Source organism: Wasmannia auropunctata, unplaced genomic scaffold (genome assembly GCF_000956235.1).
Source record: "Wasmannia auropunctata unplaced genomic scaffold, wasmannia.A_1.0 LD336036.1, whole genome shotgun sequence".
In the NCBI taxonomy this organism is placed as follows: Eukaryota; Metazoa; Arthropoda; class Insecta; order Hymenoptera; family Formicidae; genus Wasmannia; species Wasmannia auropunctata.
Genome location: NW_012026854.1, coordinates 948,070 through 972,050, shown reverse-complemented (window position 1 = coordinate 972,050; position 23,981 = coordinate 948,070). Strand labels below are relative to the sequence as shown.

At 39.7% G+C, this 23,981-nt stretch overlaps 1 protein-coding gene and 1 long non-coding RNA gene across 3 annotated transcripts in view; one reads left to right on the top strand and one right to left on the bottom strand.

The window, feature by feature from the left end:
- Window positions 1-23,981, top strand: part of LOC105452206 (protein rhomboid) — a 374,736-nt gene that overhangs the window by 252,932 nt on the left and 97,823 nt on the right. Inside the window, exon 6 of the mRNA XM_011693112.1 lies at window positions 13,286-13,403. Coding sequence (XP_011691414.1) covers window positions 13,286-13,403 — 118 coding nt within the window. The remainder of the gene's footprint in view (window positions 1-13,285; window positions 13,404-23,981) is intronic.
- LOC105452204 lies at window positions 1,803-4,366 on the bottom strand. 2 transcript variants are annotated; one of them, XR_974693.1, is made up of 3 exons: window positions 3,887-4,366; window positions 3,571-3,658; window positions 1,803-2,118 (listed from the first exon to the last, which is right to left on the bottom strand). It is a non-coding gene; the product is annotated as an uncharacterized LOC105452204 (long non-coding RNA). The 2 variants fall into 2 exon arrangements; XR_974694.1 differs by having other exon boundaries at window positions 4,118-4,366.

The window sequence follows — 23,981 nt, the reverse complement described above, 5'->3', positions numbered from 1 at the left end:
AAAAGTACGATGAAGAAATTACCAATTAAATAAATGCAATTTATGATTGATACAGTACTTCGAATTTATGAATGAAGTATGCGCTCTGTTCGACAATTGCCAATATTTCGGCAATGGGCTCAATTAAAGTGGATTTTAATCTTCTTCGTGATTAATATTTCATTGCGCCCGTTAACGAAAATTTCCTAGTTCATTAATAATCTGTACCAACGCTATTACCGTCAAATTCGGTCGGTGCGAATATATTGACCAAAATATCGATAACGAAAATTCCGGTCTATCCGAAATTTGGATATAAGTTAACGGACGCGCTTGCGCGATGCATCCATTATTACGGGCACAATACATCGAGCCGGTCTCCACTGATACGCGCGTACTACCGATCCTCGAATTCCTCGGACGCGCGCGCCTGGTCCTTTGATCTTCGTAGCGGCAAGATAGTTTCGAAAAGTTGCCAGGCAGTTGTTTGGCTCGCCAGGCTCTACGAGTTTAGCGCTACGAGTGAAGTATCGGGGTGAGCGCGAGCGCTAATTAATTCTCGTTTAACGCTCGGTACCCGCTCCCGATGTTCGACGCGAAATACTTGCTCGCTGGCTGGCCAACAAATGTTGGGTATCTATTTATTTACCTTCAATTTACTACGCCCCCACCCCCCTTTCCCTCGAACTTGCAGTAAATAGCCCGACGGAAAAACCTCAGTGCCTTAACCGCATAAAAATTGAAATATGTCTGTTTCCTGTGTAAATGAGATCGAGATTATTTACTCGCGCTTTTATCATCAATATCGAACAGCAAATATCTTTCATCCGCTTCGTTTTACTTTCGGATCACGTATCGAAGATTCAATCGACTACGAAGGGATATTCTCTAGAATAAAGCAAGCCGCGTTTACATAAGACACGAACATGACAACGTCAACGGAGAAGAAACGAGGTTGGAGCTCAACTCTGATAAATTTTTTTTTTTTCGTTCGACTATTGCCGATCGATATAATGTTTACGTATATAACAATGCGTCTCAATACTCCGTGGACATTGCTTCATTATTTCTGCCGCAAAATTTGATCCTTCATCTTCAATTTGTGATAATTGACGTTGATTTGCAATTGACGATCACCTGACGTAAATAACAGATAAAACAGTCGAGCAGTATAATCAATTCACTTTTTATTATTTATTTTCTGCTATTCAGAGCTCGCAAGCTTTCTATTCGTTTCTTTCGATTTTCTAATTCGTCGCGTTATTTTCGCCCGTATCTATATTATAATAGATACATCGACGAAAAACTTGATTGCACCGTACAAATCGTACTCAAACCGTAAAATATTTACGGTTATATACGGGTATATATACACATATATATACACATATATTTGGTATTTTCTTAATATTTGTATTTTTTTTCTCATCAATCGGTATATAAAATCTAAATTATATCTTTCCGTTTCTCTTGCGGTTCTCTTTGTTTATTGTTAATTTTCCATTCCCCAATTATGTTTCCATCCCCGACATTACGTTAGCATGATATTTATTTCCAATTTTTCACAATTTTTTATTTACTAAATCGCATCGAATTATAAACACTTACCGTTTAATCTCCAATAAAATTGCGGCAGTTCTCTGGTTTGGATTTAATTAAAATGTTTAAGCTGTTGAATATAAATTCTTTTTAATAAACGTACTCGGTTGTACGTTCGATTTAAGTTTTTATCGTAGAAGTCACAACAAGTACAAAAAAAAAAGATTTAAATACTATTTCTGTTAATTTGCTAATAATTATCACGTATATTACTAATTATGATGTGCAGATATTTTATTTTTCCGTTTTTTTTATATTTAAATATTTTTATAATATTGCAACTGTTATTTCGCAATCTCAATTTGTTCGTTCATTTTCTCTCGCTCGGATAAAATAGATACTGTCAAAATTTATTGACTTTCGAGACTCTCGCTAAGATCTACTTATTCAAACAGCCATGCATACACCTACTTAGCGATCTATACCATTATTCTGCGAAGTCATTGCCATATCCATACCACCTTATCGCTCCACTTATCTATCCATCCACGCAGACGTTCTCTCTCCGTTTAACCTCGCTCTTGTGCAAGGAAACGATTTCTGTTCGCGACGGGGTTAGAATGGATTCGGCGAGATTAGGCAGGCAGATACCAGCAGGATTTAGTCGAAAGTGCTTGCAGGTAGCAAGAGAGAAGAGAAAGAGGGCGGGAGAGGAAGGTAGTGGAAACGTGACGGCGGGGGCGAGAAGGAAAGAGCCGGTGCCGTGTGTACTGCTCGCTTTTTTTACGAGCAGCTCTAAGAAACGAAGTACGTTTACGAGCTTATGGCTCGACGTGCCGCGACGAGCGTCGTCGGCGACCGTCGGCGGCTGGCGACGGGAGCACGAGCGACAACGTCCGTAGTCCGAGCACGCGTCCTTATACCTGCCAGAAGTCAATTTCCTCCTTCGAGAAGAGGGTCCCTCGCCTTCCACCGCCGCCGCCGGGTCTCTCGTTCCCTCGGGAGGAGCTTGTCTTCGTCCTCGTTGTCCTCATGTCGCGAGGATCGCCGTTGATTCCTCTTCCGTCCCCTTCGCAAATCTGACAATTTCCCGGTGACTTCGCAACTTTTTCTCGTTGAGTGCTTCCATCGTTTGTCGATTTAATAAATTCGGCAAGGGCGACGTGGTACGTTTTTAGGCGAAAATTGGGGGCTTTAGGCGGCTTTCCGCGACAGCAATTGGCACGGATTTCCGGACGAGTACGATAACACAACACGTGGGAGCGTAAAACTCGAGGCACGATATATTAAACTTTCCATTGTACTAGCTATTATAAGTTCGTAAATTTTGTTAAAAGTGGTTGCTGGCTTTATGATAAAAAATATTCATATCATATTGTATGGATATTTGTATATAGATATTCATAATAAAAATTGATGTGTTTCGGACACTTGTGTTCATAACAGAAAATTAAAAAAAATTGAGTGAAATATCTTAAAAATCAATATTTGTTTGCGATCTGTGGAGAGAAGGTTTTTTTCCATTTTTTTTTTTACTAAAACGCTTTGCTTTTGGAGCTCGAAGCTTTTTCTTCTCCATTCATCTTCTCTTATTTCCTTTCTCATAGAAGTAATACAATTATCCGGTATTCTGTTAGTAATATTTGAAACTAGACCTTATTTCCTCGAATTTGTCTCCCAATTAGAACGCTATCGCGCTCCGCGACTTTACGGTTGCTCGGGCGAAAATTCCCCGTTGCCCCAACGGGCACGAAACCGTCGCGGCTCCACCGTCGCCGCCGTTTGATTTATCGCGAAATTTGCCCCGCGCTTCCCACGGGGGATGCCGGCCCGGGACGACGTCGGCGGATGCTCTCGCGTGGATTCCTAATAATCTAATATACCGCGACCTGAGCGCAATTTCATGCCTCCTCGGTTACGTGTGGCGTAGCACTCCCTCTCTCTCCCTATGTGTGATCCGAGAGTGTCGTATTCACCCTCCGCTCTACCTCCGCTCCGTCTCTCGCCCTTTCCCATATCGTCCTTCCTGTTTGCCACTGGCGGACCGGTTACCTGGATGATCACAGTGACCGCTTGTGACTGGAGACTTGGAAATCCGATAACGTATTAAATTCTCCCGGTGGCGACTTAACTTGCGTATCTGTTTGTATGGGAACGTGCGTTGCGATTTATTGAAAATTAAATTAGAATTTAGAGAGAGAGAGAGAGAGAGAGAGAGAGAAGATAAAGAAGATAAGAAAGAATCTATTAATGATAATATCACATTATATAATATCTAAGTTTACTTCACCATTTAATAAATTTTTTGTTAATTTATTGAATTGATCTTGTGTTTTTTTATGAATAAAATTAAAGATTAGTTACGTACGAATTATATTAGTAACGCTGCTTTTTCTATTAATAATAATAATAATAAAATATCCGTAAAATGAAGATATTCAATTCTCCAGTTCCGGCTCTATCAATTGAGTAAGTGAGTCAAGAATGTAGTCTATCGAGCCACATTTTCGCTCGCAATCACGCGGACTCTTTCCGGATTCGACGCGCGTCGCGAAGCATTAAACGAACATGTATAACGCCGCGAATACGAGCCTCGTACCGCTTCACTCTGATCGGCTTTTATGCGCTTTACATGCACGCCGCGATGGATATCCGCGTACACGGCCCGCCGCGCGTTAGATTCCTTCCATATTCTATTCTATTCTGTCAGTACGAGATACCCAATCTGCAGCTGCACGCGAGCGTGCACGATCGACCGAGAACTCGATTCTCGTTTCTCGCTTTTGATTGTCAATCGTTTACATCGGCGTCGACAGGATTTATTCTCGAGAGAAACGTGATAATCATTGAAATTCTTGTTTATTTTAAGAAAAAAAAAAAAACCGTAGATAATCGTGTTCTGGCAACATTCCTTAGTTTTATTACAAGCGTTTTATAAATTCAACTGTAATTTGCCTAAAGAAAAGTTGTCTTACGCATATCATTTGTAAAATGAAATTCGAATATTTGACATAGTTCTTTTACATAACGTTATTGAAATTTTAATTTTTTTTTTGTTCGTCGGAGAAAATCGGAGATTTTCTGCGAACTCTTCATAATGCTCGTGGATTCTTATCTCTGAGAATCTTCTTGCGCTATAAGATAGCATAGAATAAGCGGAGAATGAGGCTCGTATATGCGTCCCGAAAGGATACGCTTGAGCGATTTTTACAAAGGAACGAGCTTAACCGAAGCCACTTGATCCAATCTTTCCGGATATATCAAGTTGTTCCAAGAAATACTTCCTCGTTTTACATCGGATAATAACGTGGTAAAATACATCCGCGCGATATATTGCCGCGATGCCGTGGCGCCGGGCCGGAAAAGCACGATACGCGCCAAAAAGGGGAGGTCACATAGGAAATTATTTATTCGCGCTTTATTCGCATTCGTAATTTTGTTTGTATTGCTGCGCGTGTGCGATAAATAGCATTTTAATCTTGCCGCAGCAATATGCGCGACGTAGCAAGTTGATATCACGCCGGAATTATTTACTCGCGCGTTTTACGCGCTTACCAGAGTTTATTTGTTTTTGCAATACAAAGATTTTATATGCACCACGTACGATTTTAATAATCCCTTTATAATGTTATCGTCAATATAGACACAAACACGTTTCCAAATCTTGTGTGAGAAATCTTATTATTTTTTTTATAGCATTATATATTATACTAGCATGAAAATTATATTATTTAATAGCTTTTGCGATTTACGACTTTCGATCGATTTTTATAACTTTAGCGCAAGTTTAACACAGTTTTGCGTAAATCTGGCTGCTTCTCTTAAATTTAAAGATGCCGATATTCCAGAAACATATATTTTTTGTACACGGTACAGTGTATATCGGCACTGTGATTTTGTTATCGCAAAATCCCCGCGTTTCCGGATCACGCTGAAGCGCGCACAAAGAAACTCGGACAAAAAATTCGGCGCGAGCGCGCACGCGAGGTTTTCAGAAGTTCGCGTCGACTCATCGCGCGCACTCAACTTCCCGAGAGTTGTAATAACTTATGAAATGAACTTCTAAAGAATTCATTTGATTTGACTTCGTGACTTCGCGTGATATTACCCCCGCAGTAAGATTAAAGCGATATTAACACGGCAGCAACGCAGCGAGAGGCACGCGATGTCCGGCGGTGGGCGATAGATCGCCCTTTTGCCAGGCTGCGCCTCCAACTTCCCGTCGAGCTTTATATACTATTTTGACGAGACATATACGCGGAACCGACACACACACAGCTTCGCGTAATGCTTTAAATTGGCCTTTCCCAAAGTAGAGCACGCGTATCGTATCTCGAGGGGATATTCCTTGGTTTACGCGAGAAATATCTGACAATGAGGTGCGTTGCGTCAACTGAAAACTTTTGTGTATTGCATGCAAAACAGAATTACTCTTTTTGACCGTAACTTTTTGGACAATTAGTAATTGCAATGCAATTGCATTATAATTGTAACGTAATTGATATTTTCTCGAGACTATTATCTGGCGAAAATTTTCACAGCAGCTCTCTCGCCGCGCGCTGCAAAGAAAGCTGAAGTTTCGCGATCGCTGAAACGAGTAGCGGGACGCACCGCTCCTTGTCCGTCCAGTAATTAGAGGCGATAGTTCGGCAAGATAGTTAAGGTCGTTACCGGCTCTTGCTTTAGCCGCTCCGAGATGTGGGTCAATTTCTTACTTCTCCGTCTCTCCGCGGCTGCCCGGCGACTTCGCTAGAAGCGCGCCTCACGGAAAACTCGCGGAACCAATTTGATAATATCGTTGCCCGCGCGCGCCGCTGCGCTTCCCTATGGCCATGGCTGCAGAAACAATAAAATTACACGTACATACGCGCACACGTACGCGACACGTACGTTGCGTGCACGAACGTGAGCAGCGAGCCGCGCTCTCGCGAAGCTCCTGGGAGCAGCCTCGCCGTCGTCTCGTCGTAACCGTTTTCCGCCTTCCGTCTTCGAGGCTGCCAGCGGACAGAGATGCCGCGCTGACGCTGAGAAATGGGAAAAGTCACTTTTCTCTACGTTCCTCTAGGGCCGCTCAACCGCCACGACGCGTGCGACCTGAATAGAGATATTGTTTCCCAGATAAATCTGTAATTTTTTACAGAAACCTATATAGTTATGGATAAAATGGTATAAATAGATAGTAATGAACAAGATATAAATAAGCGTTTAGATATTGTAGTTAAATAGAATTATTTAATTTTTTTTTCGAAAGAACATGTTCAAAAAGAATAATTTTAGAATCATTCGGTTTATGTAAGTATTTTATAAATATTGAATTGACGGAGACTTTAAAAGGATGGAATTTTCTGGCAGTGTGTTCTTTTACTCTCATCACAGAGTAAACGTATTCGAGAAACATTACATTACGAAAGTGGTATGCCGGGGGGAAAACTCTTTAAAAGAAGTGACAAATGGATGCGCCGCGATCTATGAATATTCATCATGTCAGTACGCGGATAACGCGATGGCGGAACAATGTTTCATTCTTCAAAAGTACATCGCGTCAACGATGAGATGTGGAACACTATGTTAGAGATATTTTGTTGAATTCGATTCGCGAAACTCGTGTGCCAGTCAAACGGCAAATCGTTTCTATTTCGTTCATCAGAGGCAATTGAATACGATTTTATTATATTATGGGTTATTGCATATAATAGTAAACGAGATATAAATTTAAATTTAAATTAGGATATTGATTTTGAAAAAAAAATTAGCTTCAATATTATCTAAATTACCAGACGTTAGAGTTTTTCTCTATAAAAAGAAATTAAAAAAATTAATTTATTGCGAATTTAAATGTATTTCACAGATGTAATTTTGATTACTTTAATTCGGTATTTTATAATAAAATCAGAAGTAATCCTCGTGCGATAAAGAAAAGAGGAGAGGTATCTCTTTTAATTCTAAAGATGCAGGTTACGAAGCTTATGAAGCGTTTGTAGGTTGTGTAATTTTGAGTTTGGAAAATTAAAGTACACCATGTCTCCTCTTTGCTTTATAACTCCATAATAATTTCATAATTAATTTTGTTTCTACTTGTTCTTACACAGTAATTATTGGATCGGGCGGGTAGTAGCTCGTCGAGATCTTTAGGATGCCTTAATCACATTTATTAGACCCTGAAAATTCAAGGAGCGTATAAAATTCATACTGGAACTTGGGCGGGAACAACTCGGCGGAACTTCTTGATAAAGATAGCGCCGCTATCTCGCTGCAATTTCCATAACTGGCAATTTTTAGCGGGCTCGAACGCGCCGACTTATTCTTAACCGCGCGCACTAATTATTCCGGATAAAGTAGATGGGTCTCTTTCTCTGAATACGAAAATTATTCGCTCGGTCATGGATCCTGGATTGTTTCCCCGTTTTCTTTTTATTTCTCGTTGCGATTGTCCGTAATTAAGGTGCCGAAATTGAATACTGACCCGATATAAGCACGTAATAGGTCCTCGTTACACGCGGTCGCCGAGCTTTTTCCCAAATACTCGGCTCTCCTCGACACACTTCGGTGCATTCAATCAATTCGGTGCAGCTCGTTTGCAATTCTGCAGGTCAACAGACGAGCCTCGATACACCCCGCTAGTGTAATTAATCAGTATCCTTGAAACGGCTTTCTCTTTCTTTCTCTTGAACGTATTACGATCTTTTTTTCCATTCTCTCTTCCTTCCATTCTTCTCTCTCTCTCTCTCTCTCTCTCTCTTTCTCTCTCTCCCCCCCTCTTTTTTTCTCTTTCAATCTACAAACAGCAGGCGTCGAGCGTGCGCTTAACCACCTGTACTTCGAGTCGATGTTTCATACGCAGACGACCCCTTTCTCGACCCGTTTCCTTGAACCCTGCTATATCAGTCATATCGCTAATTGGAAATCGCTCGTGCGATCTACAATGTCTCGCGCGGCATACCTGCAATTAAATGTGCGTTCACCGCGAACCGCCAGCCATGTCAGACTTTTACATTAGAAGGAAAGTTTCCGGTCTTTTCTCTCTCTCTCTCTCTTTTGTATTAGCGGAAGATGCCACTCGTTGCTTGATTGCAACACAGCGGGCATCTTTCCGCTTTAACCCTCATAGTATATATAGTTTAACACATACATATATATGCGCCCTGAAATTTGCGAATTTAATTTTAATAATAGTTTCTTTCGGAATAAAATAAATGGTTCTAGAAATATGGATTGCAATATTGCCTCACTATTATTTATTATTCTTTATTTAGCCACAATAAGAAAATTTTTTCTTTTCATATAATCTCCTTTTATCATACTTTAAAGTTAACTTTCAGTTTAAAAAGATTTAATTTGCGTGAAGAGTAAAGGAAGTTAGCGCAAGTTTAACTTTATCATCACGAATGTTGTTGTCATTGGATTTGCATGGTATTATTATAAAAGGAGATTTGTTCGAACGCATTCTCGTCAAATGCATTTTTCAACAGTAAATTACGTATCTATCTATGGAACAGATTTCCATTAGCACGAGATAGAGTAATTAAAGAGGCTAATAACTCTGTGTACAACTCCGAGACATAAAGGTAACTTATACGTATATATATTATATATATATATATATATATAGAGTTTCTTTCACAAGAGGCAGGATGTGATATATGTACTTCACGATACACGTGTCACGCAGAATAGATTTCCCTGCTGATGCCTTTTAATTGGCACGGATGTCGTCGCGATTATATGAAAATAAAATGCTCATTACAAGCAGAGATTTCCATTAGCTGAAACTGTTCGTAATGAATATTTATTAGAACTTCAATAATGTGGCAATGTAAACATACATCCGGATGTTTATATATTTTACTTTTTCAAAGTGCTAATAATTTATATTCGTGATATTTTATAACTGCCGTGAGCATATATTAACATTTTATCAATGTCGCAGTAAAATATTAGTAGGTGAAAATTTGCAAAATGAAGACCGATAAACCAGGCGAAAGTTTGTTTTTCACTTAAATTACATTACGAATTTAACAGATAAATCTTACTTTCTGAATAAGTAACTGCTGTCTCTTATTGAAAATAAATTGAATTTTAATTTCCATATGTAACAATGATTATAAAAAACAAAAGAGCCAATATTATAATATTACCGTTCATTGTTATAACGTTTGCATAAAAATATGATATGTAAAATATGGATGTGCCCATTAATTTTAAATACATACACATTCAAGCACATATGCAGTACTTTTATATTTTTTAGATAAATTTAATTGTACCGTATCTATGTAGTTTAATTCACTGCAAATTAACAGTAATTTCGACAAATTGCTAATTGAAACAAATTAAAACTCACAAAGCTTTGATTTACAGTAATATTTTTACATTTAACAAGTTTAAATCTGCGCTGAACGTTCTTTTTTTTCTAACTCGTCTTCGGGCAAAATGTCACGAGCGTTCGTGCTATGACTAATCGCTGATCAATCTGCTCGCGGTACTCGCGCGCATCGGCCGTCAGTGTATGTGCCGTAAGTACTCAGCGTGCACACGGGTACTCACCATCTGCACGTGCATCTCGAAACCAACCCGAGAAGCGAACCGAAACCGTCGGTGCGGTCGCGGCGGCGGCGGCGGCGGCGGTGGCGCACGCGCCACCAGATAGCGGCGGAGACGGGGGGGATGGTTTATCTCCCCGGCGCCATAAACGTTGCAGATATTATGGATAGTGGACTGAGTTACGGGCCAATATTTCTTCGTAATTATTCTACGCTCCTACGTAACGGGAGAGATAGCATCGCGGAGAGGAGCCAGGGTATAAGGGCGCCTACAACCACCGCACCGCCGCCTTTCTCTCGGGTTGTCGGGCCGCCCTCCCCCCCCCCTCCTCCTCCCTTCGCGTCACGTCCGAATTTAGATCCTGTTTTTTATTACCATCCTCGTACGTGATATCGGACTTTTTTCACGACCCGCGATCAGCCTAGTCGATTTATCGGTGTCGTTTGTACGCTTAACTGACAGCCCCGTCTCGTGCATTGTTTTATCCGCTCCATCGTCGTTGTTGTCGTCGTCATCGCGGTCGGAACGAGAGAAAGCAGAAAAAAATGTAAATATGTAGATTTAAAGAAGCTCGTGACTTCTTTGGATTTCTCGAATGCGACCTGCGCAATATTGAGAATTTATAATTATCACGATTACAGCCATTTGAAAATGATTTTCTGTGACATACATATCTATTTGTTACAATTGCATGATTATTTCGCGTAATAACTTATGCAACCTTTTATATGTAAGAAACTTATTCTATACGTATAAGAATCAAGTTCAAAATGACTGGCGCTATAAAAAATATTGGGAATTGAAGCAACTGTCGGGGAATAACCAACATTTATATGCAAAGAGTCTTTCATCGCCATTTGCCGTCATTCCTTAAAAAGAATTTTCCGGCGATGTTTCCACCAGGCGTTCATTCGTAACGAAAGTCGTAAATGAGGAGAAAAGAATACTCTAAGATAATGAAGGCTATAGATAGCAGAGAGTTTGCGCGTAATTGTTCGCGAGAGTGTTTTCCTTTTCTTCGGGGATCGACCGGCGAAGAAGGTTCGCCGAACTTAATTCTTCATTATTTCGCTACCCCTGGCGACGATTAACGAGGCGCCCCGTAGGACTAAAATTGCGTAGGAAGGCCGACGATTAGCTTGAGCATACTCTCTGGAAGATGCGTACGGATTATTTTTCTGAGTTACGGGGTTCTGTGCGAAAGTGTATAGCCTCATTTTCTGTGCGATCACTTAAATGAATTACTATCTTAAATCTCGGCTTTGGAATCGTGCGAATCTGACGATCGAATTTCATCATTGCTTTTCAGTGGGGAAATTAGTAATTGTTTAAATTAGTAATTGTAATGTAAAATTAAAGCAAATTAGATGTTAACTAATCATAAATTATATATGATACACGTATGTTGCTATATATATAGTATATTTATTAAATATTAATTCCCACAAAAAATTAATCTTCGCAAACCAAATTGCAAATTGGGTAAATTTTCGCTTTAACATTTGTTTTATCTACATTACTTTTTAACACAATTACGTATTTTTTCTTCGTGTCTGTATACGCGCAATTAAGTTTCCCGCGTTTATACTTTTCGTCTGTCCGTTCTAGAAATAGCTTCGTAAATTTAAACCCCCATCCAATTATATTCTCATTAATTAAACTCGATTATGTTACGAATTTTAGTTGACTGCGAATACCGCATCCGACGAGTGCTTTAATAGGTGGGGAAACATTTTTTTCCCGTTTTTTTTAATTACCCGAACACAGCTCGTTACTGTAGCGGAGCGTTTACCGATTACGTGCACGTTCTAACTCCGCGTATTCATCCGTAGATGCAACGTGAAATTGCAGCAACAATAGCGCTATGAGCCAGCTGGCGTTGTTATCAACGAAAAGACGCTTTCCAAAACGACAACGTAACTTTGTTGTTTGCTCTGCGCTATTGTATCGAGTTATTATTAATCGGAACAATAGAATAATCTGAATTAACCAGTAAAGGACACCTCTCTTTTGAATGGTTTTGTTTAACACGAAATTTGAAAACAATTTGCGTTCTTTTTTCGAAAATTTAATATTACCAATCGATTAGTTAGAGTAGTTCGACAATTTTACATTGAGAAACACATTTTGCTTTAATTTTGTTTTTTATTTTTAGAAGATATAAAACTTTAAAGAAATTCGCTTGGTGCAAATTTGCACCTAGGTATTTGTCTGTTACGGATTAATGAAAACATTTTCGAATGTGGACAATTATTTTTTGATCGCAATCTTGCCGAAATTGTCTACCGAATATTCTCGGTAAATCATTTGGCAATTAATGACGCACAATAGAGCGGCTGGATTTTTTTCGGATTACTTGCATTTCGGGCGGTGTAATCAAATACGCGGCGACTACTGCACTCGTTCAATTAAAAAAAACTTTTCGGAAGAGCAAAAATTATTTTGGTAAATGCCGGACCGTGCGTTTTAGATAAATGTATATAGATCACTTTGGCGGGAATGACCGCGTTTACATTCAATTTATGAATTTTTTTTTTTTTTTTTTAATGCTCAAACGAACGCAAACGAAGTCGTTTCGCGAAGTTTGGCTCAAAAGATTCGATTGCGCGCGTTGCGGTCTATTTTTTCAAATTTCTCTTCCGAAATGAAATACTATGGCGAAGTTTAATTGGAAGTATTCGATTGCGTTTATACTGGCTCACCGCCACGGGAATAACGTACATAAAACGTTATTATGAATATTTCATCTTGAAAAATATATTTGCCTCTATCGACTCGAATAAACATCATTTATTTGCTAATATATAATTATAGTTACGCGCGGTGTTTCTTACACTGAACAAATACTGTACCGATTATAATGGAAAATTACATATTACATTACATTTGGCTTCTCGTACTAATGTGAATAAATTCGGTCTGTGCACATTTACACAGAAGTAGCTATTATTATTAGATACGCGCATTATTATAATTTTATTATAATAAATAAAAAATTTATCAGAACTGTTCCAACAATTCAATTAATAACATAAATTTGATATCAGCTCATTTATTCTACCAAAAAGATCTTTTTGCCGTCGAGAGAGAATTAAGGACGAGGGCACGCAATATACTAAACAGAATATGCACCTATTTTTGTGTTTACGTTTCGCAATTCACTTAACGTGAATTAATACCGTTGCACGGTGTGTTTAAACTATTGCGAATATATTTGTGCTTTCAGGATGGTCCGCATGATCGGCGATGAATTCCTCACGGAGGAGCGGGACCGAAAATACTACGCCGATCACTACACATGCTGCCCACCACCTCTCTTCATCATCCTCATCACCCTCGTGGAGGTGAGTAGATCGAGTTATCCTGCCTCGTAACGAGCACGGCATGCGCCGGATAATGCGCATGCATACTACCTTGCTTTCTGCTCTTTGATCCTCGCGCTCTCTCGGTCGTGATTAATAAATTTTTAATGAGATCATTTATGCGCAAATACAGACGGCGACTACGATGCACTATTAATCTGTGCTGTTGTTTTCCTTCTATCTTTTGTCTTCAAGCCTTTCATTAGTTTTGAGATAATTTGCTGCTGGCGCGTCTAGTATAGCTACTACGGTTTCGAATATTGAAGTTTATGCTTTATACTGAGCATAGAAATACCTCTCGTTTAGACTACAAATTTCTATATGTTGTGTTTATGTCCGCTAAGAGAGAGTGACTGAGTGAGTGAGTGTGTATGTGTGTGCGTGAGAGAGAGAGAAAGAGAGAGAGAGCATTTTAATTAAAACATACGTGAAGATTTACGGCGGATCCTTACGTTACTTTTGCAATTTTGCGAATCGTCCGCGCTTTTAATTGCTCGGCGCGCATTAATTGCAAGGATTTTCATTTCTGCAACGTTTCAACGTAGATTCTTATTTCTTATGTACGTTTGCGATATCGTATTACGTGATCAAAGATTACAGTTTGTCCGGAGGGAGCAGTCTAATATTCTTTGTGGTCAAAGAGTTAACCGTGCCTGTAAAAGAGTCACGCACGCTCGCCGCGCGTCGTCGTTCTCTATTATTTTCTACATTTTCGCCAAGATGAATAAGCGAAATAATCGTCTCCCGTCTCTAACGAGCGCGCTAGATATTAACACGTACGCACATTTCCTCTTCCCTTTGATCTCTCGTCTAATATCCGTTTTGAGATTGTCTTATCTGTTTCTTTCCTTTCTTTCTTCGTCGTCGCGCGTACTAATGATCATTCTCTCACCCCCTTTTTCGCTCTTCTCTTTTCCCCCCTTCCCCTTTGTGACACGCGCGGCGTGAAGATCTTCGAGACAGATTTATTCCGCCGGCCGACCTCGTTAGGCGGCGATTTTAATCTTCCGTAAAGTAATTCGATACTCGTAAGCCACCCTCGTTAAAAGCACGCTCCGATACGGACGAAACATCTTGCGCAATAATGCTAATTAAAATTGCGTCGGGTTATTATGTCACGGGCTCGGGCGTCCGATGGTGCCGTTATAAATATTGATTTAATAGAGATACGCGGCGACGTCAAAGGACGGCCGATCGTATATGCGCGTGCACGCACACACACGCGCGTACATGGTATCGGGTCATTATAATAAAAGCGCGCGCACTCACGTGCGAATCTCTCCTCTAAATTATTTTTGTTAGATTTTGCAGGCCATCAGGAATATAATGAATACACATAATTACTCCGCGCTCTCATATTATGACCTGCGCACGGGTAAAATTTTAATGAAAACTGTATTATAGAAACGTTTATATTGAGCGTTTCGGCCGCATGGAAAACGAAGCGATTATATTTTTAAATGAGCTCGGTAAATATACGCTTTGGAACGTTGCGCGATTTCATTATGACGTATTGAGCTTCTGTTTAGAGCATCGATTTATCTCACTCGACCTTTTTGTTATCGATGCGTGCGAAAAATTACAAACTGCGAGTGCGACGTGACAGTTTTTTTTTTATGACGTGCGATACACTGCCATTGTACCACCGTTCCTTCGTCCTTTTATTTTCTGTCTTGTCACCCGTCTCGGCGGAACGAACAGGAAGACAACGTAATTGTCTTCTGTAATGAGAGCGACTAGCGCGACTAGCGACTTGCAAAGTTACGCACGACAATGTTCCTTTGAGCATCGAGAACGCCGGGTGACCGTGTTTAATAAATTTTTAATGATCACGGTTTGTGCATAATTTACGCGTGGACGACAGCGCGCGACGGCGTCGTCGGCCGCGAGGGCGCACGGAACAACGTTCTCGAAATTCAGATTTGAAGCTCACACTACCATTATTAATATCTCCGGACCGGAATTACGCGCTCTTACTCGCGCGTGTGTTCGTCGTCGGCAATATATTCGTCGTTATAATAATAAAATTAACTCGACCGTAACTAATGTCGAGTTGGACGGGTGAAACGCGAGAGAAAAAAAAATGTACAATGGAAAATTTTTTTCATATTGTGCAATTTTCGCCGGGCACGATTTAGAATAAAATTACGCAAATTGTACAAGGTGAATCGCGTATATAACGCTAACAGATGGATTTTATTACGGCTGTCCGGCTAATTTTCTTTTATTTTATTATATTATATCTAATTAAATTTAAAATTACGAAATTAAAAGTTATTATTCTTTAATCAAAACAAAGAGAAATTGAATGTCTTTGTAACGAGAATAAAGAGATTAAACATTTTTTTATAATTTGTGAAAAATATATGTCAACTATAAAGGTTATTTAATATGTTGGAAATTGCAGAACTGTAACGAATGACGAGCGCGACCACTCATTTGTGGGTTAAAGCTACAATCTAATTAAATCGGCGCGGCGCGCGGTCCATTTTTTCTCGACCGCTCGTTCCTTTTAATGCATTCGATCGCGCGTGATCGAAGCAAGCAAGCTGGATCTGGTTTGATGCCCGATACGCGAACACTCGCGATCGACGTGCGCTCGTTAATTAAATCTCAAAGTATCTCCATGGTGTAAACTTCAATCCCGGAAGCGACATTTGCGGCCACCGGGATAAGATGCGTCCCGGGATGCGGGATAAGTGCCTGCGACGTGCGACGTATGAAAGAGTAAATTGGTATCAGTAAGTCCGCTAAAAGGGTACTTAATTGCCACTGCTCAGTCGTCATATTTCATGATTTAATTAAATCGCAAGTATCGCGCTTCTTTTTAGCTCTGTTAAAAGGTTGCGCATTCGTAATTTCATCCGGATGGAGGCTAAAATTGGATTTTAACTCGCAGTAAGCGAAATGCAAATGAAGGAACAAAGAGAAAAAAAAGAAGACGTCGCGCGACATTACCGATGAGCAAATTCAGTTTGTTTAGATATGGAGATATTTATATAATTTTTAAATATTATTACCTCTCCCTCTCTCTTTTTTTTTAATTTAGGCGCTCTTTTCATTAATTTCTTTGAAGTCCCGCTTTTACGAGCTATCCTGTCATATTGCGCGAAGTCGGGGAGGAAAAATCATTCCTTTCGTTCGCGCTCAGTTCGCTATGAACTTTGTGATTCGCCAGTCAAAGCATTTTTCGTTAATTAAATTCCCAGGTATTTCGTGTCGTAAGCATTGATGCTGGGTGATATACCCGGGATCGCCGTGAACGCTTTGTCTTTGGAAATTGCAATCAAGGAAAATTTGTAATTTTAGATAACTTTAGGTAGTTAATTCCCCGCAGCCACACAAAGTAATGCTAAAGTTCAATAATATTACGAGAATTCGCGACGATATACAAATAAAATGCCGAAACACCTCGTTTTTTGTCAAGAGGGATTAAAAATACGTAAATAAATAAATATTAATTAATTACATCTCGAAAAATCTTTCATATTTATGATACGCGTAATTACAGGATGCATTATGCCACTTTATTCGAAATTCCTTTATACTTATATATATATTAGATTATTAATTTGAATCTAAATAAAAAATAGCGAATAACATCGAATGTATGATGACTCTGGCTGCGTTCCGCAAAGCGCGTCATGTATCATGGTATTCTTGTTGTTCACAAATGTTAAACAAAGATAAAAAGATAAATTGTGTGCATGACGCGCTTTGCGGAATGCAGCCTCTGTATGTATATATGCGTATATATAGCGTCAGCTGCGCGCGACTGCGGTTTATTTGTCAAGGAATTCTGCGCTAATTAAATCTGCAAGTATCGTAAGTGCAGCGTTAGGGAAAGCGAACCCGGAAGCGCGTCGAACCGCGCACTGCTCTACCGGACGGTGGCTGTACCTAATACCGGCATGCGGGATAAAGCGTCCGCCGCGATGGGCGGCGCAGAGAGGAACGAGGAGGTGTAATTTTAAACGGCTCACGGTTAATACCCATTAGCGACTGGGTTAATACATGATTCACGCGCGCCAGAGATTGTCACATTCGGCTCGATTCTAATTATAATTTATCGCCCGTACGCGATCTCCCCACCTGACTTCCGTCTCGCGCGTATAAAAGCTCCGCCGTCACTCGTGACGGTGCGCACGTGCACGGTATTGGTGGCCGGCGACATAAATGTACGCTAACTTTTGCCATGCGAAACATAATCCGAGATTACGTATTAGTTTCATTTTGATATCGTATTATTAATTGCGCACATTAGTACTTTATCTTTTCATCTGATGTTTCCTACATCCCCTCGTTTTATCGCGCGTGACTGACACATTTGACGATTTACTTTGATATTTGTCGCTAATTTATTATATAGCGCCCTTTTTCTTTAGCTTATCGTGATCCGGGATCTGGTTCTGCTAGAATCGAGTTTGAAAAAAAAAGCCAATTCCATGACGTAATAATACAATCTCTGTGCAATATAAAGCTTGTGTTTTTGTTCTTTCTCTTTAAAATAGCGATAATTTTCTGATTTCCCGGCGGTTACTGTAACGGAAACTGGTCGGTTGGTAACGTATGTACATGTAACTTATCCGGGCGGTATGCGTATGTGTGTATGCATACGTTCGTAATACATTCCGGCTTGCGTGGATTACAAGTGGCGATTTAAACACGCGTTACTCTACGTTACAAACGAGCCGAACGATTACTTATGCACGATGTATCGTAATTTCCGTGACCATACCGCTTTTCACGCCGCAACGTCATCGAAATAAGATCGGCTATTAATTTTCCGCTCGGCCGGTCGTCCAATGATGACTTGCGAGAGATTCCGGAGATATAAAAATGAATAATATAAGGAGAAAAGCGACATTTATAAATCAAAGAGCATTTCGCAGAAAAATAGTATTCTTTGTGGACCTTAATAACTAATTAGCGCGTTATTATCTAGTCGAATATTAAAGAGTATTTTGGTAGATTAGAGTAACAGAAATAAATTAACAACTATTAAATAAGAAACATATTTTTTAATTTAATTAATGTATATAATTTTAACACTAAATCATTTCTAACTTAATTACAAAATTTTTAAATAAAATTATTATAAAAACATGAAATTGAAGAATAGTGACAATGAAATAAATTTTTAATTAAATTTTTTGTAGAAGCAAATCTTTTTAAAATTTTTTAAAAATATATTTTTAGAATATAAAACCATGTTTTTTTTAAATCTTGGAAGCATGCACTTTTCGGCTGAAAATAAATAATTTCATCCACTTTGTAAATTTTTTTCCATTAATTAATCAACAACGTTAGGATTAAGAATGCGCCCTCGAATAAGTCCGATTACATAATTTGACCTGTAAACAGCTACTCATAGTTGCATTGTAACATTGGTATGCAAATTATTTTTTGTTATCATATCGTCTACGCGGAACATCGTTTTCCTTTGCTAATTGGAATCCTGCTTTCAAGAAAGCTTAAGCTCAAATCACTAATAGGGGCAGCTGTTTCACTAATTAATACTGATCATATTCTCTTCATTATTAGATATTACTTTTGTATACCGCGGCGAATATTCTTCCTTTTATCATCCGTTTCTCGCCTGTTTGTTTTCGCAGCCCTTTGCAAAAACCAATTAACGATTTGTTCACGTTTTCATCAAATCGCCTATTGTAATCGACAGTGCTTTTATTATTTGTTTACATGCGCCTTTAAAAATTGAGGTACAAGAATGCAAGTTGTTCACAAAGGGAAAAATATAGCTAACAGAATCTAACAAAAAGTTGAAGTTTGTTTCGAATTACTCGCGTATTTAAGGGAAAGAAATAGTGTGTATTGCATTTGGAGATATTTTTTGTAGAAAGATGTTTTGGTCTATTTTCAATCCAATATTTAGTAAAAAGATATATTTTTAAAATATAGGCTTCAATCAAATTCTATACTTTGATTAGATTTGTTCTCGAGGATGCTCTATACGGCTCACAATTACATGCGCATAGAATATATTGTAGTAGAATACATTGTTTACGCGATAACTACCGTTGTTCGTTTCTACTCTGTTCGCTTACCACCATATTTTGCGACAATGAGCACGGCGCGAACTTTTATCTCGGCGTCAGTGATATATGGCCCTAGCGTCGCGACGCCCGCGTCGTGTAGATCCAAGATGGTCCATAGCTTCACAGTTGATGTCTCTTTCTTTACACGGAGTCTTCTTACGGCGAGTCTCTCCTTTCTAAAACTTCGTCTTTCACGGCAATCTTCATGGCGTCTCTCGCAGATACAGCTTCGAGCGGGTTGGAGTAAAATTTATGTATGACACTTCGTTTATTGTATACTTTTACTGTGTTACATATGACTCTCTTATTTCTTAAATTATATTTCTAAATTTATATTTCTAAATTATCTAGTTGCTTTAATTCTCTCACGTAATGTCTGTTTGGTATTTGCATGAGGAATTTGCGCCGGCAGACATTCCCCTTTCAACCCCCGTGCTTTGCATATTCTCGGCGATGACCCTGCGCGTCTTGGTGGTCGTGTCCTCCGAATGCGCATCCACGTCAGCAGCGAGTGCGAGGATGAAGGCGCACGTACAAGGCGTTTATGTATTTAGGATGAACGTACAGTGTAAGGGAGAAGGCCGATTGTATAAGGGAGAAGAAACTTTCGTTTCTTATCTTCTTCTACCTTCCTCCTGGCGAGGGATGGACACTAACCGTCGTTCTGCACCTCTCGCCCCTATCCGCCCGACGTTTCGAGAGTTCCCGCGGATAAATGTGTATTTGTTTTGTCGCGCGGTACCGTGTAGCAAAGGAAAGTTGTTCCTCGGGGTTCCGCGTGAATTTCCGTCCGCTTTTCTTCTTCGCGCGACCCGCGCGTTTATTTTCTCGATTGCACGGCTGTTACTACGTATACCTATGTTACGGGATGTCTCCTCGCGCGAGATATACCTCGGGGATGGATTCGAAACTTTGTATAACAGCGAAGTGGGCTCATACGAAGATGCAGCTCCAACTTCTCATTTTGTCCGGATTAGTTCCTTTTTTTTTATACCGAAAGATTTGAGATATAAATACAGTTGTTGATCCAATTATCCCCTCACCTTTAAGAACAGCATTCTAAATGACTACCTTGCTCTTGAATATACATCTGGACACGCCCAACCGTATAGGTTGCCCGACGCAATTCACAAATTCCAGACGTTCCACGGATTCATTGACTGTCTTTTGTACGTTAGTGAATATTTCAAGATGCAGTCCTCAATGTTTCGTTCAAAATAAAATATAGAAACGTTTTGTTATCGTCGAATTATATACAATATCTTTTTTTATTTTTCTCTGTTTCTTTTTATATCTGTCGGTCTAGACGTATTTTCAAAATTCTGTATTATTTGTTGCAGTATTGGATTTATATTAAGTTTAAATGTAATTTATTATGAAATGATGAATTATTTTTATGTTAATGTCGACCGTTATATATTGAGTATGTTATAACGAATGTAATATCGACTATTTATATTTATCGAAATCTTGTGCTAAATCTTCTTTCGCGTATCTCTCGCAGGGCCGATTTAGCGCGCGCACGTTCTCTCGCGATCGCGAGGAATTATGGACGCGCATACCTATCCGAGTAGAGAGAGAAAGAGAGAGGAGAAGAGAGAGAGAGAGAGAGAGAGAAAGAGAGAAAACGAGAAGAAAAACGAAACGGAAGGACTCCACTACCTCTCCTCTTTCGGAGCAGCTCAGAACAGCAGGGGAACCGGTAATCTTTCGTGCGGAACCGGCCTTTATTTCTAGCTGTCGCATATTTTCGCCTGCGACGCGTTCGAGCAAAGGGGCGTCGACGAGTCTCTGCCTTCTCTTCGCTTCGAGAATCGATAATCTCGATCCGCCGTTCGTTCTATGCCATAGCAGCACCTTTTCTTCTCTTCTCCGGTTCCTCTCCGCTGATGTCGCGCGGATGCACGGTTATCTAAATAACCGTGAGGCTTTATCGACCGATACATTTTCTCTTTTTCTTGTCTGCTCTCTCTCTCTCTCTCTCTCTCTCTCTCTTTTCCTCCCTTCCTTTTTATCTCGCAACGACGAGTTGTACTTTACACCGCTATGAAATGCCTCTTCACACTCGCACGTGTGATGTCGTCGGTTACCTGTACTGATAAAAGCCATATCGCGCGTTAAGCCGCATCGATTTTTATGAGCATTACGCGCATTAGCTTGTCGGTCTCGTGACAGGTTGCCGACCGAAACTCGAATATATGGCATCAAACGATAACGGAAGCAATATCGAGTAGACACATCATTTAGTTCGAAATGGCTCAGAGATCGATCTGTCAGTTACGAAAAATTATAAGTTTCTTAACACGAAGAAACGCGTGTATACTACGCATGTGATAATATTATACTTGTCCGTCATTAAGTGCGATTGACCATGATATTGGATTTGATCTTTCTCCACTATAAAGATTTGCTCTATTTTTCTAGTTTAATAAAATTATTCTGTGGCTCGTTTGCATTAATTACAATAATTGTGATCTTAATAATTTTTTTTACAGAAGTGAAAGGACAGGAAATTTATTAAATATTAGCTACATATAATTTGATATAACTTTATATATTTATCACAAACTAAACGAAAGCTTTGTCGCGATCCTTTAATGATCGTGTCTCTCCGCGTTAACTGACGTAAAACTGTAAAGTTCCATGGAATCGATAGGATATAAGCGTCTTGATACTCACGCCGCGTGACCTGGAAAACCGACAGATACAGAGAGCAATAACCGGAAGTTGGGCGACCTTGAGATAAGGATGCCGGATATTACGAAGACGTCGAAGTAGCGCGTCCGCGCTTCTCTTCCTCCGTTCAATGAGAGGCAACCCACAGTGAAGCTCTCGCCATTGCATTTTGCTGCCGTTGCCTATCGCTGCCTTAACAGCAAACACCTACTACTATTCCGCCCTTCCGCCCACCCTTTTCCACGCCTAACTACCCACCGGCTAAACTAACGTCGTTATGCTGAAATGATATTATGAGAGGGAACAACGATTCTCCACGATCGGCTCCCGTAAATTGCGGACAAATATTACGCGATTATTTGAAACATCGGGAAAACGTCGTTGTCTCATCGACGACGGTTCAGGAGAATCGGCATTCGCGAGAGGCGGAATTTTTGCCGAAACGTTTCGACAAAAATGTGATGGTATGCGAAACAGCACGGTGAGTAAGCGAAGGAAGTGTAATTCGCGTCGTCGCAAATCCGATCGTGAAATTCGCGACTCGTCAACGATTGGGATGCCGACGCTGGAAGAAGGAAGGCAAGACAGATGTATAAAAGATTTTGATGGAGGAGAAATATGCAGCGAACAATTCAATAATAATCTAATAATAAATTACTCTATAGAATCTAGAATAAATTGATTCAGTTATATAAGAAAGAAATTTGGTTGGAATGTTTCAATTCAGGAATGGAGTTTCGGAATGGTGGTCTTTTTTGGCTCGGATAAAGCAAACTTTATTTAAAAAATTTGTATAGTGCTTAAATAGGGTAACGCAATTTATTGCGTATAATATTATTAATCGAATGCTCGTCGATTTATAGTAACAGTAATTAATAATTGTGTTTTTTAAATTTTCGCAGTACAGTAGCGTTTGATTCGCCTTTTGATCTCAATTCTTTTTGACGATTCTCAGCACGTGTTACTCGAGAGATGAAGAAAATCTAAGCTCGAGGTATTCAGGCATTATTTGAAACAGCCAGGCGATACATGGCGGATATGAGAAGTGAGAAGAGACGAAATTCGAGACTGTCTGCAGTGTAGCTGGATCTCCTGGACGTTCTCGGAAATCCTGCACAATCCCTCGTGAACACGTATATTCCATCGGTCCCTCCACGACCGATTCGATTGGTTCCCGGTTGAGCTCGCTTATACGTTAACCGTCACTAACACAATGTGAGCAGAAATTGATTAATACGATTGTACCTCTCTAATCGTCTCTGTCGGATTTTGATGGATCTTCCGTGTCACAGAATTATATATTTCGTGACATTATGAGGCGCGTGGTGAAATGGAATTTTGTCCCTTGCCGAAAATTGATCTTTGACGCGACCGACGACGAGACTTCCCCGTAATAACACGCGGTTACACAATTCTTATTTAGGCTAATACTCCTTTATCCGCATATCAATTTTCCCATCTGTCACTCACGATTATTGTGCCGTTTAATTTAGTGGAACTCCTTGCGGATGATATTCTCGCACAATGTAACAGTTTGCTTCACATGTGCCGGCGATTTTGCTTTCATAGGTGTTTAATATATGTATGTGATCGTAATATACTAGGCTAGATTAATTTATAATAATATCGCATGGTATAAATTGCAAATCAACCTGCGTATGCAGATTACAAGATACTTAATCCTTAAATACATTATATATTGTCAGCTAATAACGGCATACTGAAAATCGTATAAAATAATTGAAAAGAAATACATATATTTCATCAACTGTTGGGAATATAAAATTAGAAAAAAATGGCACGACAGAGAGAGAGAGAGAGAGAGAGA